The sequence below is a fragment of the Lepidochelys olivacea genome (assembly GCF_965140295.1).
Source record: "Lepidochelys olivacea isolate rLepOli2 genome assembly, chromosome: 16".
Taxonomy (NCBI): Eukaryota; Metazoa; Chordata; order Testudines; family Cheloniidae; genus Lepidochelys; species Lepidochelys olivacea.
The window spans coordinates 9,663,562-9,682,074 of record NC_140426.1 but is presented as its reverse complement, the minus strand read 5'-3'; the positions used below and the strand labels follow the sequence as shown (position 1 = coordinate 9,682,074).

General features: G+C 43.0%; 1 protein-coding gene across 2 annotated transcripts in view; it reads right to left on the bottom strand.

Moving 5' to 3' along the window:
* CACNA1B (calcium voltage-gated channel subunit alpha1 B) overlaps positions 1-18,513 on the bottom strand; it is a 471,028-nt gene that overhangs the window by 39,699 nt on the left and 412,816 nt on the right. For both annotated transcript variants that reach the window (XM_084649844.1, XM_084649843.1), the window contains 2 exons: positions 16,095-16,245; positions 7,277-7,404 (listed from right to left, as the gene is read on the bottom strand). In XM_084649844.1, the coding sequence (XP_084505970.1) occupies positions 7,277-7,404; positions 16,095-16,245 (279 nt within the window). The remainder of the gene's footprint in view (positions 1-7,276; positions 7,405-16,094; positions 16,246-18,513) is intronic.

Below are 18,513 nucleotides of genomic sequence, written 5' to 3'. Positions count from 1 at the left end.
TCCTACCCTATGGTCTGGTCTACACTACAGACCTATACTGGTATAACTACAATGCTCAGGGGGCTGAAAAATCCCCCCGCCTCCCCGCCAGCAACATAGTTACACTGACCTAGGCCCCCCGTGTAGACAGGGCTGTGTCGGCGAGAGAGCTTCTCCCTGCGGGATAGCTACCGCCTCTTACGGAGCGGGAGTAACTGTGCTGACGGGCGAGCTCCCCCCCATCGGCGTAGACTGTCTCCATTACAGCGCTGCAGCAGCGCAGTGGCGCCAATGCGGCATTTTAAGTGTGAACGTGCCCTTTGTTTCCGATCTCTTATCCACTTATTGGGGAGGACTTTCCCTCGGACCCCAGGACTTCTTACTTTGCTCAAGAGCCTTTGGTGAGGGACCACGTCACAGGCTTTCTGAAAGTCCAAGTACACTATATTGGCTGCATCCTCTTTGTCCACATGCTCGTTGACCCCCACAAAGAATTCTAGTAGATTGGTGAAGCCTGATTTCCCTTTACAAAAACCATGTTGGCTCTTCCCCAACATATTATGTTCCATCTGTGTGTCTGATAATTTTGTTCTTTAGTGCAGTTTCAACCAGTTTGCCTGGTACTGAAGTTAGAATTACTGGTCTTTAATGGCCAGGATCACCTCTGGAGCCTTTTTAAAAAATTGTCATTATATTAGCTATCCTACAGTTATCTGGTAGAGAGGCTGATTTAACAATAGGTTACATATCACAGTTAGTAGTTCTGCAATTTCATATTTGAGTTCCTTCAGAACTCTTGGGTGAATCCCATCTTGTCCCAGTTACATATTACTGTTTAGTTTATCAGTTTGTTCAGAAATCTCCTCTACTGACACCTCAACCTGGGACAGTTCCTCAGATTTGTCACCTAAAAAGAACAGCTCAGGTTTGGGGATCTCCTCCACATCCACTGCAGTGAAGACCAATGCAAAGAATTCATTTAGTTTCTCGGCAATGGCCTTGTCTTCCTTGAGTGCTTCTTTAGCACCTTGATCATCCAGTGGCCCCACTGACGGTTTGGCAGGCTTCTTGGCTGTGATGTACTTAAAAAACTATATTTGCTGTTATCTTTTGAATTTTTAGCTATTTATTCTTCTGATTCTTTCTTGGGCCTGCCTGAGTACACTTTTACCTGTGACATGCCAGATTTTATGCTCTTTTCTATTTTCCTCAGTAGGATCTGACTTCCAACTTTTAAAGGATGTCTTTTTGCCTTTAACCATTTTGACTTTTTTATTCTATTGTTTAGCCATGACGGTATCTTTTTGGTCCTCTTACTGTTTTTATATTTTATGGGGAGGGGCATACATATTTAGTTTGAACCTCTGTAATGAATCAAGAATTGCCTCTCCCCTTGTGGGTCCCAGGAGAAGCTGTTCCACATGTCTAGAAACATTATTTCTGCATACCCTCCTAAGGTGACGTCAATATGAGGGTAGTTGAAATCCCCCATTATTATTGCGTTATCTGTCTTTGTTGCTTCTATCATCTCTCTGAGCATTTCATAATCACCATCGCCATCTTGGTCAGGTGCTCAATACTATACTCCTACTGTCCTAATCCTATTGTTCAAGTGGGGAATTTCTATCCAAAGAGATTCTATGGTACAGTTTGAGTAATTTATGATTTTTACTTTATTTGACTCTATGGTTTCTTTCACAGACAGAGCCACTCCCCCACCCGTGCAACCTACTCTGTCGTTCTTATATATATTGCACTCTGGTATTACCATTTCCCACAGATTGTCCTCATTCCACCGAGTTTCCACAGCACCTATTATAACAGTATCCTCATTTAGTGCCAGGCACTCCAGTTTACCCATCTTAGTATGCAAGACTTCTAGCATTTGTATATAAGCATTTGTACATTTTGTCAATATTCAGTTGCTTCCCTCCATATGTTATATTTAAATGGGATTCTTTTACATTTGACTGTTCCTCACTAGGCCCTGCCTTTATTTTCACCAAGTTCTTTCCTATCATCTTTCCTGAACTATAGAGTTCCCCCTTTAATAAATTCATCCCTAACGGAGATCTGCACTGGAACCATGTGGCCCTCTGCATCTGTTGGCTTTCCTTCAGCTCTTAGTTTAAAAAACAGTCTAAAACCTTTTTGAATTTTAGATTTTTCTCCTCAGCATTCTGCAGAAATATTATTATGCTGTTTCTCTCTCTCATATATATTGCCCCTTTGCCCCTTCCTCACCCCTTCCCATCTAGACCATGAGGGATGGAAGCTTTTGAGTTCTCTGTCTCATAAGGCTGCCTTTCTCCAGCCAGCTGGGATGTAGGAGTAGATGGAGAATTGATGCATCAAGGGATAAGGGGGCAGTCAATCATTCCTTTTCAGGCAACGGGTTAGTCACGTTCCAGTTCTTTTCAGTATCGTTTGCATTTGCAGTTTGGATTAAAAAAAAAAAAGAAAAAAAAGAAAACCAAAGAAGGAAATGCTGGACAGACTCTCTGAAATTCCAAACCTTATATGCCACCCTATGAGGGCACTTCTTTCCTAAGCCAAGGGGTGGAGCAATGACACGTAACAAATTGTACATATCCTTATAATGAATCCGGCAACTGGAAAGAAAACATCACAAGTTATAACAGCATAGGCAAGGAGGGAGGCCTTGTTCCAAAAGATCACTCCCCTACAGAACACAGCAAATGGCAGAGGGTGGAGGAGGAAAACATTCTAGAAGCAAGGTTAGTTTGACAATGATTGGATTTTCTGGGTGGTAGACACCTTAATTCAGATCTAGAGAGGGAGAACTTCCAGTTTCTCTACAAAAGCCACAGCATAAAGCAGCGTGGTTGTTTTAATTACTGTCCGAACTACAATGCAATATAAAAGATATTCTAACCACCACATTTAATTATGAGAGTCACTAATGTTATAGTTCTTTAATATGTCTGAAATATAAGAACACAGAAGATTAACAGTCAGCCCAGTAGTTTGCTATTTTAAGAGACTTATGAGACTGATTAGGACTGAGAAAATTCAGATCCCATTTGTAACAATTGAAATCAGACTATTGCAAAGTTGTTTTTATGGTTAATTCTATTATTTAAAAAAATGTTTTCAGTTAGTCTAGCAGCTGGATTAAGAAACTTCATGGATTACTTTTATTTCTAATTATAATTAGCCAAATCATCTAAAAAAATAGCAGCACCGAACTTCAAGGGAACCTGCAAAGGAAATCAAACTGCTATTATACCCCTCCTGCCCCCACACTTTTTTTTAAGCTTCTTTATGATACATAAAAAAGTCCTTAGAGAGATTCCCCCCCCCCAATATTTTCATGTGGTTTTGTTTTTTGTATTAGAAAGTCCTAGCTGGTTTACTCATAGCTTTTGCACAGGTATAATTGTATTGGTTTAGAAAACTACATAGTTCAGCTGGTGTAACCCACTACTATGAATACAGTTAAACTGATATTAAACTGTGGCACATTGATACTATTGTGGCATTTTCCTTTAGCAAATGGACTGAAACTTCTAAATCAATATTGTTACATCAGTGCAAACCCTGTGCCTAGACAAGCCCCGAGATATGTCTACCCTGAGAGACTCTGTGGATGCCTGGAAGAGCTAGTGCTTTTTGACGTGACACATGCCACTGTAGTGAACCACGATTAGTTGACAGTGGAACTGATTCTTAGTTAGGCAATTTAAATCTCTTTGGTTTTCGTTTGCCTTTGTTAATGCCTATTTATCTCAGATACTTGTGAGAGAAGCTCTTCTTGTTAGGGATTCCACCACCCTGCTCTTTCAATTAAGAGCTGAAAACACTTACAGTACACACTTCTAGTCATCCAAGAAGAACTCTGACAAACGGCTTGACATTCCTAATATTTCCAAGGGGGAAAAACACATAGTAAAGAAAAATACAGCACCTTTCAGGTCTTCTTTATACATCTTAAAGAAACAAAAAAGGCCATACATCCAATTTTATTTTATTTTGCAGGTCATCTTGAAGTTCAATGCTATTATTTTTTAAAATGACTAAAAGTGGCCGATCGCTAAAGAGAGATTGCCATTTGTCAGTATCAGTTTACATGTGAGAGATTTTCCCCAGAACCAGATTAGTAGGGTTCATAGTGCACTATCTCTCTCTAATGTATGGTGTTTCTACCACCCTTTAATCCATTAGCATTCCCATATTTACCTTCTATTTAGCAAAATACTTTTTTAAAAACAATAGTGCTATTTCCTGTTTTTACCTCTCTCTCAACATTTTGAATATTTTCCCCCAAGAAAGTTTAAAGACATAATAACCGGGAGAAAGATGGTGACACTGAAGATAATATTTTAAAGACATAAAATATTAAAATAAATAACCATTACCATATACATAATAATATTTGCACTTTGCACTCACACGTCGCCTTTCATCTAGGAGTCTCAAATAGCTTACAAGGTGGATAAGGCATTATTCTGTTCATTTTATTGATGGACAAACTGAGGCATACAGAGGCTAAGTGGCTTGGCAAAGGTCACAAAGTAAGTCAGCGATAAAAGTAGGAATAATAATCTAGTTTGCCTAAATCTAGATCACACTGCCGTGTAATCCCTTTTCATGCAAATTATTATGATTATCTATTATTCCCCATGACATGTAAATACCTGCATTATGAAGAAAAGGTCCTGTCTCAGAAAGTGTAAATCACTGATATTTTAGGCCTCAAACCTGCAAACACTTAAGAATATGCTTAGTTGATGTATGTGACTTCAGTGGAACTACTTGCACATGTAAAATTAAGCAAAGGCACATTTTTGAAGGCTCCAGGCCTAAGATATCAAAGGGCCTGATTCCCCTTTGATTTACACAGTTGTACTTTGTGAGTAACTCCACCGAAGTCAATGGAGTCACACCAGTGGAAAACTGGAGTAGATTAGAGAATCAAGCTCCCTGATCTTCATGCATGACATAGTATGCATTCATTACTTTTTAAAAGGAAGTATCATTTTAAACCAACATTTTAATCTTTCACTTCAGAACCAGAAGAATGAGGAAATCATGCAGAAACCACCCTCCTTATGACCCCAATGGTCTGAGCATCTGAATCTTAGGAAAAGCACATTGGTGTTTTTTCTCGTACACAGGTAATTTATCTCATTGGTGCTCATGGGATTTGAAGTTATTTGTTATAGGGAGAATGGACATTCCCAAATTTTCAGCCTCACTGAATTTCCCATCAGTGGTAAGAAAGTGGACAGGATTTGCAAATGAAAAATAACCACTGATTGCTGATCAGATACTCACTAAGGACTAGTTTGTATTAGAAACTTGCACTAACTAAAATCTAGTTATACTGGTTCAAATCCCTAATGTGGATGCACTTGAGATGGTATAAATTATGTTTAAACAGATTTACTTTCTGTACTAAAGCTACTACATTAAACCAAAGTTTGATTTAAATTGGCTTAAGTGCATTCTTATTAGGGGTTTAAGTTCTTATCTATAAACATTTTCCCTACATCTTCAGCTCTGCTTGCAGGGGAACAAAAAGAGGATGAAAAGCATAAAGGGGTTGGAGGCAGCTTGTGTGTTGTAGATGTACAAGTCTGAAGCCTTTTCACAAGAGAGCTGTATTTTGTGGAAAACACATTGCCCGGTGGCTTTGTGGGGAGGATGGGGGATAAGAAGTGGGTGGTAGTTTGTAAAAAAAAATTGTCCCCAGTACCATGTCCGAAAGCTGTAAAAGATCAAGGAAATGGTTCTGACTGCACTTCAGAGCATCTAAAACCTTCAGGTTTATGGAGTGCTCTTCGCCCTTTTAAAGCCTTCTGTAGAGGCTGAGTGTCCTGCGTTGTCGGAAAGGTGGCACGTAACACAATGGTTTTCTCCCCTACATTCGTTGCAATGTTTTCAAGTAAACTTTGCTCTGGGACCTGGTAACTAGGCAACCTTGTGGGAGACAACCCCCACTTCATCTCTACCCTAAAACTCTTCCAGCCTGACCCTTATTCTGTGATAACATTCTCCTTCTCCTGTTATTGCAGTGTTTCCTGCCATGAGGGACCCAGCCAGTTGTGTGTAGGTTCCTCCGCTACCATATTTGGATTAAAAAAAAAAATCCAAGGCAGATTTCATTCAAAACCTCACTTTCTGGGTGGGAGAAAAAAACCCTTTCCCTTAACAAGCCTGTATACCAAGGATGTTTTATTGGAGATTCATTGGGAATTGAAAAGGAGTACTTGTGGCACCTTAGAGACTAACCAATTTATTTGAGCATGAGCTTTCGTGAGTTACAGCTCACTTCATCGGATGAAGTTAGGCTTATTGGTTTTTCTTCTCTTTATTGCTTTACATGTCTCAGCTTTCAACCTCTTGCCCCCAAACCAGCGTATTCTTAAAAAGATCAAAGATCTCATCTGTAACTTGCTGCCATTCAATGGATGTTTCCAGGATCAAAACACAATTTCTGATGATACCTCTCTATTTAAGTTGTATGTTCTAATCAAACCAATGCTCTATTAAAAAACATTCAGTCCTTCCTCCACTGCCTTGCAACCTATGTTGTCCCATACACGTGTTTAGAGTGGATGTAAAATGCTACCGGGTGTGAGTGGAGAATTATGATTTGATAGCATTTTACACTGATGTTGCACAGCTGAAAGTGATGACTTGACGTGCAAAGTACTGGCAAATCAGGGGCACACTCTTTAGGGAGGAATGGCACCTTGAAAACGTGAAAAGAAAGCTTCACTGGTTTTCCGTGACCTCAAAACAAATACACACTGTATTTTATTATTTTAAATTATTAAGGCAATTCTTGTCTACTAACAAATGCTACATAATCTTTGTGTATCTAGATTGATTTTAGAGAAATTAATCTCAAGTGTTAACTAACATGCTTAAGATGGCGAGAGATTCTACTTTTTCCCCCCTTCACATTGGAAATGAAAACCAAAGGTGTTCAGTTGTGTTTCCAGAAATAATAAATGCCTTTTCTGCATGACCATAGAGCTAGGATCAGGCACTCTGTTTGCATCGGACCCATTCGTTTTCTGGCACTGTTAAGGGTTTGAGTTTTTTTTTCTTTTCTGGTTCTCATATCAGCTAAAAGGAAATTCCCCTGTAACTACATCAGGTTTGTTAAATATCAAGCGCACAGTGAATCTGGGTTGCAATGTTCACCTCCCCAGCTCTTTTCAGCTCTGGATTTTGTTTTCCTTGTGGACTTGTAGTCACATTAAAAACAGTATATGGACTATGTCTATATATATATTGTGTATATACATATTTGCTGTGTACATACCAGGCAGCTGGGTCGTATTCAGCCCAGACCCGAATGAACTCATCCAGGTGATGGGGTCCTAGGATGGAAGAGTCTCGTGTCAGGTACTCAAAGTTGTCCATGATTACAGCCACAAACAGGTTCAACATCTGCATAGGGGGAAAAGGATGGGGTTGGGGAGAAAAGAAACACACTTGCCTTTTACCTTGTGGATTCAATTTAAGATGTGTAGCTGAAGAAGGTGGAAGAATGAAGCTGCAAACTGAGAATGCACTTATTTGCTTAGCGGGAGGTGTGGTTTCTCCACATCCCTATGTTTGCCTTGAAGTTGCACAATTTTTAATCTTGGTTGCACCCTCATCATCACGCGGTGTGGCACTGCTGTTACCATTCCCCCGTCAGGCCAGCAAGAACTGGAGAAATCCTCCTGTGGGGCCTGTAAGTAACCCTAGCTCCTCACCCATTGGGAATAGCATGGTAACAGGAGACCCTCCCAACCCCTGACTCCACAGGCTGAATGCACTGCCCTTTCCCAGGAGCGTCAGTCACTGCAGGAGCAGAGCACGGGGCAGGCACATGGAGAGGCAAGGGAGAAGAGGAAGCACTCCTCCCATCCTTGCAACTAACAGGATCTGCAACCCTTCCACCAATACCCAGCAGCACCTTCTCCTCCACTTCTTAAAACCCCACCCTAGAGCATCCATCTCTGCCTCAGCATCCCCAGACAACAGCTCCTGCCCCACTGCCAGTGTCCCCCCAGTACCGGCAGCTCTCCACTCAGAAGGTCGGTCCCCATCCAACAGCACCCACCTTTCTCTCCAGAATCCACAAACCCAACCCCATCAACCACCTACATCAGGCCTCCCCACACCCCAAAATAGCGCTGTTTTCTTGCCAGGATGCCAAAGAGACATAGGATGTGACTGGAAAGGATTGTGGGATTGGAACCATCGCCACTGATTGTTCTGGGGGGTCCTAAGTGGAGAGCCTTTGAGAACGCCTGGTTTAGAAGTCTGCTGTGAGTGTCAAGAAATAACATTAGAATTTGCTGGCTTAGGTTTTTTTTCCTGGCCACAGAGCCAGGGTCAGGAACTCCATTTGGCCCATTCTTTTTGGCAGCATTAAGGTTGTTTTAGGATGATCAGTAGCCCATATAAAAAGAGCTGCTGGTCTAAGTCCATTTCCCAGGCATGCACATCACAAAGCCCAACACTGCAAAGGGCACTAATCTGTCATGGGGCCAATGGCTCTTCAGGAGAATTAGGGCCTACTTGGGGTGGGGGGGACAGAGGGATAGCTCAGTGGTTTGAGCATTGGCCTGCTAAATCAAGGGTTGTGAGTTCAATCCTTGAGGGGGCCATTTAGGGATCTGGGGCAAAAATTGGGGATTGGACCTGCTTTGAACAGGGGGTTGGACTAGATGACCTCCTGAGGTCCCTTCCAACCCTGAGATTCTGACTCATGAAAACCTTGTGGGCTAAACCTGGGAGCAATCAGGTGCGCCAGGTGACGCCCCTTTCGCTAATCAGCAAGGGAGCAGCTTGAGCTAGAAAGAGGCTGGTAGAAGAGAATAAAAGGCACGTTGATTAGAAGGAAGGGGGAGAGAAAAGACGCTCTCTCTAGAGAAGCCCTGCAGCTGGTGCAGGCTGGAAGAAGCCCACAGGGGGTAGAATAGGCCTGTGTGGGGCAGGCCCTGAATGTGGGCTTCGAGTTGACAGTGAGAACGCCAAGAGAACTGTCAGGATCTGGAGAAGGGAAACAGAGGCAGAGCTCATCTTGTTAGGATGCGAAGAGAACAGGCATAGGCCTCCATCCCACAGAGTCCTACAGGTAGAAACTGGCCCCGTGGAAGGGAGTAAGAAGGGGAGTCAATGTGGTAGAAGAAACATGTCTAGAGCAGAGTAGACTCCTGTGTGGGGAAAGCCCTGAGCTAGGGCCTACAACAGTGTGACCCTAAGAACTCCTGTATTCACACCCTACACACTATTGTAATAATCTTTGTACAAAATGTGCCTTATGAGGTATCACTGCACAAAGTAATTGCTCACTGGTCAATGATATCAGGATGAAATGTATGTAGCAACTTGACTTATATGTCCAGTTCTGAATTTCCTCTGCACGATGTTACTGGCCCATGTTCAACACCAGACAGCCTGGCCTAGGTAAAAGGGTTAAACAATTCTGTCCTAAACAAAGGAACCTGGGTATACCTTAATTTACACATATGCAGTAAACAGAGCCATCAAGCTAACAAGTGGAGGAGATTGAAAAAACAGAACAATTTGCATTTTCACAAACAGCATGAAGCATTCTTCACCACCAGACTTCATGTCACCTTCCTCACAATTTGAATAAACTTTACTTTGGGGGATAACTTCAGAAGAATCCATTTCAGACGTTCACTAGACTGTAAAAGAAAGAGTCAGAGAACCCAAGTTCTCCTAAGAAGATAAAGGAACCAGCACTTAGGGTTTCCAGAGAAGATCTTGACCCAGGCTTGGGGTTGGGGTAGGGGTAGGTTCAGCTGTCCTTCTGGAAGACTGTGGGTGAGAAAAGCCATCTTGAACCCACACTGTAGGTTGCCAAGTTGAGTTTTAGTTACTAGAAAGCATGTTTCACTTTTGTTTTCTTGTAACCATTTCTAACTTTTTCCTCTTATACTTGAAATCACTTAAAATCCCATCTTCTAAATTGTAAATAATAAACCTGTTTTACTTTAATCTAAACCAGCAGTGTTCTGTTAGAACTAAAGTTCTATTCCTCTGAATATTGCAGCAGAGGACTGGACATTGCAGAGCACATGGGTTTGGGAAAGTTTGGGACTGGGAGTGTGTTGAGGTCACCTTGCTAGTAGTAACCAATGCTGGGGGAAGCCAGGGTGGGGCTGTAGACAGGTTGCTAGGGTCAGAGTTGCTGATCCAGGGATGTATAGGGCACAGACACTCTCCGAGTGTCACCTGCATGCTTGTCTGCTGGTGTCCACAGCAGCAGAGCAGTGAGGCACCCAGGGATACAGGGCAGATGATGACACAACCCCTCACTGGTCTGGATTGCACCCCAGAATGTGACAAATGGATAGAAGGCAGGTTAGGTTCCCATGGGAGCAGGGCGACCCCAGATAAAGTGCCAGAGTCCCTGGGGGAGGGAGGCAGGCAGCATGGGGAGTCCTGCTAGAGAAGTAGTAGTTACTAGTTTGGCCTGAGAGAGGCCAAAGAAATATTACACTGGATTTGTTTGGACTTTTTATTATCTGAAAGGGGTTTGGACTTTATGACTTGGCCAGAGGGCTGAGCCGCGGAAGGCCCAGCCAGAGGCAGGTGGCCAGCAGGAGGTGCTGGGAACAATGACGATATACAGCTTCGCACCCTGATGCAAGGGGACACCACAGCTGGTGAGCACACGACCTTACGCTCCCTTTATGATCCCCTCCACAGAGGGTCAAGGACTGAATGGACCTTGGAAAGTAAAGTTCCTTCTCATCACCTAAAGACATTCCCTGCCTGGCAGGACTGAAGCACGCTGGGGAACACGGGCATACTGCTTCCCATTCGACTTGCTGCAGTGGATAGAGAGAGGAGTTTGTTCTCCAGGGCTGCTAATCCAGCACCTTTCGCCAGTGTGAAATTCAATACATATGTATTATTGTAACAGGAAACGTCTCTCTCCATTACTGAGGCAGATATGCAGCATGATACAATCCAGGTCATAACTGGTGCAATGTGATTCACTCTGTCTCTGTGGAGAAACATTGTTGCCTTATTCATAATGCAGGCAGAAAGAGGCACAGGTGCTCCAATCAATCAACCCATCATTCGGAGGTATGCAGCTCCTTTCCTGAGAACACTTCCCAGTGCTGCTCAGATCAGAGCAAATCAAGACACAACAGCTCAGAGGAACCGGTCTTGAACCTGGATGTCCTCTGTTAGGATCTCAGAGATGGGACTCCTCAAAGGGACCCCAGGGATGGGAAGTATAGCGTGCAAAAGGCCTCTGCCTCCAAAAGCAAGATCTTAATACACAGGTTGGTAAATGTTCCTGAGAGATAAGGGTTCAACCCAACTTCTATTAAAGTCAATGGAAAACCTCACGATGACTTCAGCAGGAGTTGAATCAGGCTCAGACGGTAGGGTAGGAAGGTCACAGAAGACAGGTAAGATCATGTTTCTCTCACCCAAAAGGTGGAAGTGATGCCCATGTGCTGGATAAAGACCTGAGACGCATGAGGCAGCTTTCTATTGTTCTGCTCTCTATCCGTGGAGCTCGTATGCTGATGTGGGTGCTGCTTCGTGGCATGACATGGCGCACCAGGAACCAGTGCGGTGGAGCAGTTTGCCAGCTCTCTGCTAGTGAGCAACAAAATCAAACAGAATTTAGCGGCCTCCAGCTCCGCAGCATCGGCAAGTCATTAAAATGAAACCAGGCAATTAAGTCTGGGGCTTGAGTCTGTGGAGGTGGTGGGTCTTTAGTTGGGGGATCGTGTACAGGAAGTACTATTGCTGTTACTCATGACCCACTAATAAAGACATCCCCAGGCCCTAATTTACTGCCACAGTAATATACCATATGAATGCCAATTAATCACGCTTTAGACCTTTCTTCCAATTTACATGGTATTACTAACCCCATTTTACAGGTAAGAAAACTGAGGCACAGAAAAGTGAATTGACTTGACCACCTGGTAAAGTGGAGAACAGAATCCAGGTATCCAGGAGCCTGTCCCAGGCTCCAATCTACTAGAATTCTTTCAGGGTGTCAACAAGCATGTGGACAAGGGTGATCCAGTTGATATAGTGTACCTGGACTTTTAGAAAGCCTTTGACAAGGTCCCACACCAAAGGTTCTTAGGCAAAGTACAGCCATGGGATAAGAGGGAAGGTCCTCTTATGGATTAGTAACTAATTAAAAGATAGGAAACAAAGGGTAGGAATAAATGGTCAATTTTCACAGTGGAGAGAGGCAAATAGCAGGGTCCTCAAGGATCTTGTACTGAGACGTGTGCTGTTCAACATATTAATAAATGATCGGGAAAAGGGGATGAACAGTGAGTTGGCAAAATTTGCAGATGACACAAAATTACTCAAGATAATTAAGTCCAAAGCTGAATGTGAAGAGTTACAGAGGGATCTCATCAAACTGGGTGACTAGGCAACAATATGGCAGATGAAATTCAATGCTGAAAAGTGCAAAGTAATGCACATTGGAAAAAATAATCCCAACTATACATAAAAATGATGGGGTCTAAATTATCTCTTACTACTCAGGAAAGAGATCTTGGAGTCATTCTGGACAGTTCTCGGAAAATATCTGTGCAATGTGCAGTGGCCGTCAAAATGCCAACAGAATGCTAGGAACCATTAGGAAAGTGATAGATAATTAAAAAAAAAAGATCCTTAATGCCACTATATAAATACGTACTATGGCCACACCTTGAATATTGCATGCCACTCTGCTTGCTCCATCTCAAAAAATATATATTGGAATTGGAAAAGGAGCCGAGAAGGGCAACGAAAATGATTAGGGTTATGGAACAGTTTCCATACGAGGACAGATTAAAACTACTGGGACTAGAGCCCTGCAAATCCGCTGATATCCGCATCCGCGGATGTGGATATCCATAGAACATTTTTGCAGATTGTGGCTCGGATGTAGATACAAATTTTGTATCTGTGCAGGACTGTAACTGGGACTGTTCAGTTTAGAAAAGAGATGATTTATGGGGATATGATAGAGGTCTTCAAAATCATGGATAGTACAGAGAAGTGAAGAGGGATGTGTTATATACCCCTTCACATAACACAAGAATTAGAGATCGCCCAATGAAATTAATGGGCAGCAGGTTTAAACCAAAGAAAAGGAAGTACTTCCTCACACAACGCACAGTCAACCTGTGGAACTCATTGTCACGGGCTGTTGTGAAGGCCAAAAGTATAACTGAGTTCAAAAAAACCATAATACTTTCATGGAGGATAGGTCTATCAATGGCTATAAGCGAAGATGGTCAGGGATACAATTCCATGCTCTGGGTGTCCCTAAACCTCCAACTGCCAGAAGCTGGGACCGGGCAATGGGATGGATCACTCAAAATGACCCTGCTCTGTTCATTCCCTCCGAAGCATCTTACGCTGGCCACTGTCAGAAACACGGTACTGGGCTAGATGGCCTATTGGTTTGACCCAGTATGGCCATTCTTATCTTCTTAAGGACCTGGGAATGGACCGTTGAAAATGCTTCAGTCACTTACGAGCATAAGTCCCATTTTATAAAGTAACAGACACTTAGGAGACTAAGTCTCATTGAAAATCAGTGGGACTTAGGTTTTTTAATACCTAAGTCTTTTTTGAACATAGGACCTAGGCTCCTAAATCACTTGGGTGCTTTTGAAAATGTTACTCCTAGACTATACTTTCTCAGGATCCCTTCTGCTATCGCCAACATGCATTAGGCTCAGTTACACTTAATACTGCCTCCTCAGACAGAAACACCGATAAGAAGAGGTGGCTAGTGAAGGAGGTAAGAGCTTACCTGATGGCTTCCATGCAGCCACCCTCCTGCCTGCGTGGCACTGAAGGCCACTGACTACATCAGGGCTGCTGAGGCCACTGAAATAATTCCTGCTGAAGGTACTCGGCTCATTTTGTGGAACTGAAGCCAGTACACTTGACCAGTATGTACACCTGACTATGTGTTCTCGGATACACATTAACTACACAGCAGGCTGTTCCATGCATAATAATTGCAATCCCAAAGTTCTCACATCCATGGCATCTTTTTCAAGTTTGGGGCTTGATCCAAAGAAGTCAATTGGAGTCTTTCTTTTGACTCCACTGAGTGTTGAATCAGGTTCAGGTTGGAAGTATCTGCTCACCCCCCTAGGATCAAAGAAAGCAATTCTCTTACAGCCACCCCAAGCCTCAGAGTAGGAGTCAGCGGCAGGACCCTGTCTCCTCTCCTCTTTCTGCACTGCCCAAAAGAGGTGGTTGGCCACAGGGGGGAGTGCATGTTGCACTGCCTAAGTGATGACCCAGCAGGTGAACTGGAAAGCTATGGGAGGTGGTTCTCCCCTGAAGGTGGTGCAGTTCTGTGTCGGCCCCAGTGCAAGGCTGGGTCTACACAGGTTTATTTAACTGCTACAGAGCAACTTTTACAGTTGCTCTATTTTTTAGTTTGACTTTATATCAAAGGGCACAAATTAAACAAGGAAAATGATGCCAAACCAGACATTCTTAAAGCCCCTGAAGCAATGTTAAAAACCAATACATTACATAATTTTCCCCAACTCTGTGATGTAACAAAATCTAATAAACCATAAATACACACCCTGCTGGCAAGGCCGCTGCTCTATAATGGTTTAATTGCAATGAAGTACCAAGTACATTTTAAAAAACGAGTAATGGGTCTGTCCTGAAATATTACAGCTGGCTTACTTTTCACGATCTATTTTTGGAGCCCCGCCTCCTTTCCTTAACTCTTCAGCCTGGGGCCTCCCCATGGCCTGCCAATGAACGAAGGGTGTCATCCCAGAGCTTTCGGGAGCACTGACTCAAAGTGTAAGATCATGCAGGGCTGTATATGTCACAGATGTACGCCAGCCTCCAATTCCGCTACTACATTTTGAGTGTGAAAATTCGGTGAGGTTTTTTTCACGGGGGTGGGGAGAACCCAAGGAATGTTAATGGACTTTTAAATAGAGAATTTCTGACGTTAGGTTAGGGATTTATAAAGGAAAACTTTAAAGTGGTGGAGTTCTAAAGGAATCAGTAAATGGACTCAGTAACTTTTTATCAGCTTCCAGGGTGCTACAAATTTTAATCCATGCAGGAAGGAGTGAGATGCCAGATGTCAAGGAGAAGGCTCCAGCTGGCCAAAGGACGTCATGGTGAACTATGAGGTGGTGCGTCTCCCTACAACATATAAATTCCATATGAAGCTAGTTTTCCTGGACAGAGTCTTTTGTGGGTAATAGGGATTGGCTGCATTTGTGAAGTTCTGATTCATAAACAGCTCTTAAATTTTAAGGCAATCTCTTGTCTGTACAGTGGAAAGCAGTGAGGAATCATATGTAGAGTAGAACAGATAAATCCTGTTTGCCTTCTGGTAAGTTTCAGAGCTGTGATTTCAACTCTTCAGACTCTGAGTTTGTTCCCTATGTACCTGATTCTCCATTCTCTGACACCGATGGAGTTATGTTAGCATAAAACCCCTGCATCACTGAAGGTGGAATCAGCCTCCAGGACTGGATAGCCTTTCGTGTGTTTGCAAGGGACTGGCAAAACTTGGTTTTTGTTAAATGACGAGTTCCAGCCCTGCCTGATGAACAATGGCAGAATCAGCTTGGTGTGCTTCTTTCACCTTCGTGACTGAAAATTTCCCAAACACTGTCACTGGAAAATTATCAGGTTTTACCCCCAACAAATAAAATACAAACTTGATGCTTTCTGAAAGCAACACAGAGCCGACCGTGTCCCTACCACCCCAACCCCTCCCCATTCTTCAAAAGCCCATATAAAAATGGAGACAAAACAGATTAATGTTTAATTCCATAAATTAGACCCCCCTCCTGGGGAGAAAGATAAAAACCTGTGCAATAAACTAATTACTAAATTACCTCTTTGGAGATTAAAGGGTTTTTATCACCATGATAATAAATGCTTTTTAATGGAACTGTCTTGTAATGTTGTCTAAATCATAATTAGGAAGCAGCAGAAAACAAGGATTTGGGAAGGAGAAGAGGGACCTACTCCGTGCTAAATGTGAAGGGAGCTGAAGGAGTTAGCAAGGGCTGATGTGATGCCTGCGGTTTGATAAGATGGAAAGGAAGCAGAAACTCGGACTGACTTACCAGAAAGGAACAAAGGAAGATGAAGGAGACGAAGTAAAAATAGGCAAAGTCGCTGCCACATTCGTTTTTGGTGAGGCCGGAGAGTCTGTCGCAGGCTCTGTTACTGAGGCAGGACAGCATGATTTCGTGCCAAGCTTCCCCGGTGGCACTCCTACAGATGGGGGACAAACATTCAGTGAAAGGCAAAAGGGTGAGTTCTTTTGACTGCAGAAGTGTACATCATTAGGGGTAATAGAGCTCTGCCCAGCACACCTGGACCTGTTACAGGAGATCAAATTAACCAAAAAGACACCATCTAAAAATCTTTTCTAAATTCTATTTTGAATTCCTTTATCAATTTTTTATTACAAGCTATCTCCTGCTTGTATGGCTGGCTTTTGTGTGTTGGTATGCGTTCTTGGAAGCAGTTTGCACTGGCATTTACTGTACCTGATTCATTTACCAACATTGTGAAACAAAGAAAGAAATGAAAACGATCCCCCCCCAGCCACCTTGTTACAGGGAACCAAAATCAACCTGACAAGGATAAACGAAATCTGTTTCTGGAAAGTGAAAATAGATTAATTGAAGTCAGTCAGGTACAAAGGAAAAACGTAATCAAAAAAGATTAACCCCCCCACCCCAAGTCCAACAGCTCTGCCTTGATGGTGGCTGAAAATCAACAAAAACAGACTCTTCTGTCTTAATCTATCATTTTAGGTGGATGCATCAGAATATTGTGGCCTAGCACTCTGACACAGATGCACTTTTCTTATGAAAGTCTCCTGGGTTTTTCTTTAACCTCTTCCCCCCTCTCTCTTTCCTTGGGTTATATATGGCAGCAGTTCCTGTAGTAAGAAACAGATGTAAATAGAACCTTAAATTTTCCCAAAGTGACTCCCAACTGTCACACGCTATTTAAAAATAAATAAATTCACCAATCCCAGAGGGACTGAGCCAAATGTATCTTCTCCCATAGCAGTGGTCACTTCTTGTCTCTTTTCCGAGCATTCTTCCATCAAATGACTGAAACTTAGCTTGTATGTAATGTAATTGCTGCCATGTTGGTCCCAGGATATTAGACAAGGTGGGTGAGGTAATATATTTTATTGGACCAACTTCTGTTGGTGAGAGAGACAGGCTTTTTGAACCACACAGATCTGAAGAAGAGCTCTGTGTGTCTCAAAAAGCTTGGCTCTCTCACCAACAGAAGTTGGTTCAATAAAATATATTACCTCACCCACCTTGCTTCTGACACTTAGTTTCACAGATTCCTAGATTATAAAGCCAGACAGTACCATTATGATAATCTAGTCTGACTTCCTGTATATCACAGGCCAGAGAACTTCACCCAATAATTGATGCATCAAGTCCATAACTTCTGCCAGGGGGCCTGATTCCCCACCTTATGTAGCTGTTTACATCTGTGCAAAGTGGGCGTAAAGTGCTGCGGCTCTGAAGTCCTAACATATTTGTTATTCCATTTTTTTTCCCCCCTAAACTTTATAAACTCCAGTGAACCCCAATGCTGGTGAACGTTGCTGGACTGGCAGCCTTGGGTGCTGAAGCCCTGTGTTTAACCATAGGATATTACAGCATGGACAGTGAAAACCTCCCACACAGTACCCGACTCATGTGCTTTGACCCTGATCCTGGGGCCTGATCCTTTGACCCTGATCCTTGATTCCTCAGACAAGTCAGAGTAGCCACGAGACTTCTCTAAGTTGTGCAAGATGCAACTGGGGATCATCAGAGTCAGGCCCCAGACCTTTGTGTACCCTTCCACAGTGAAGTCAGCTCTAGGCCATTCAGGAATTCCCCCCTTTCTAGGAGTATCCTCAGCTGGCTGGTTAAACTAGCCTTTCAGTCCCCAGTGCTGCTGCAGCTGCAAAAAAAAGGGCCTTACCAGGAGCCAGGATCTGGCTTGAAGGATCCAGGGGCAAGATTGAAAAAATCTGATTTTATTACAATTAATAACATAAGAACGGCCATACTGGATCTAACCAAAGATCCATCTAGTCCAGTATCCTGTCTTCTGACAGTGGCCAGTGCCAGGTGTCCCAGAGGGAATGAACAGGTAATCATTAAGTGATCCATCCCCTGTCACCCATTACCATCTTCTGGCAAACAGAGGCAAGAGATACCATCCCTGCCCATCCTGGCTAATAGCCATTGATGGACCTATCCTCCCTGAATTTATCTAGTTCTTTTTTGAAACCTGTTATAGTCTTGACCTTCACAACATCCTCTCGCAAGGAGTTCCACAGGTTGACTGTGTGTTGTGTGAAAAAATACTTCCTTTTGTTTGTTTTAAACCTGCTGCCTATAAATTTCATTTGGTGACCCCTAGTTCTTGTGTTATGAGAAGGAGCAAATAACACTTCCTTATTTACTTTCTCCACACCAGTCATGATTTTATACACCTCTATCATATCTCCAT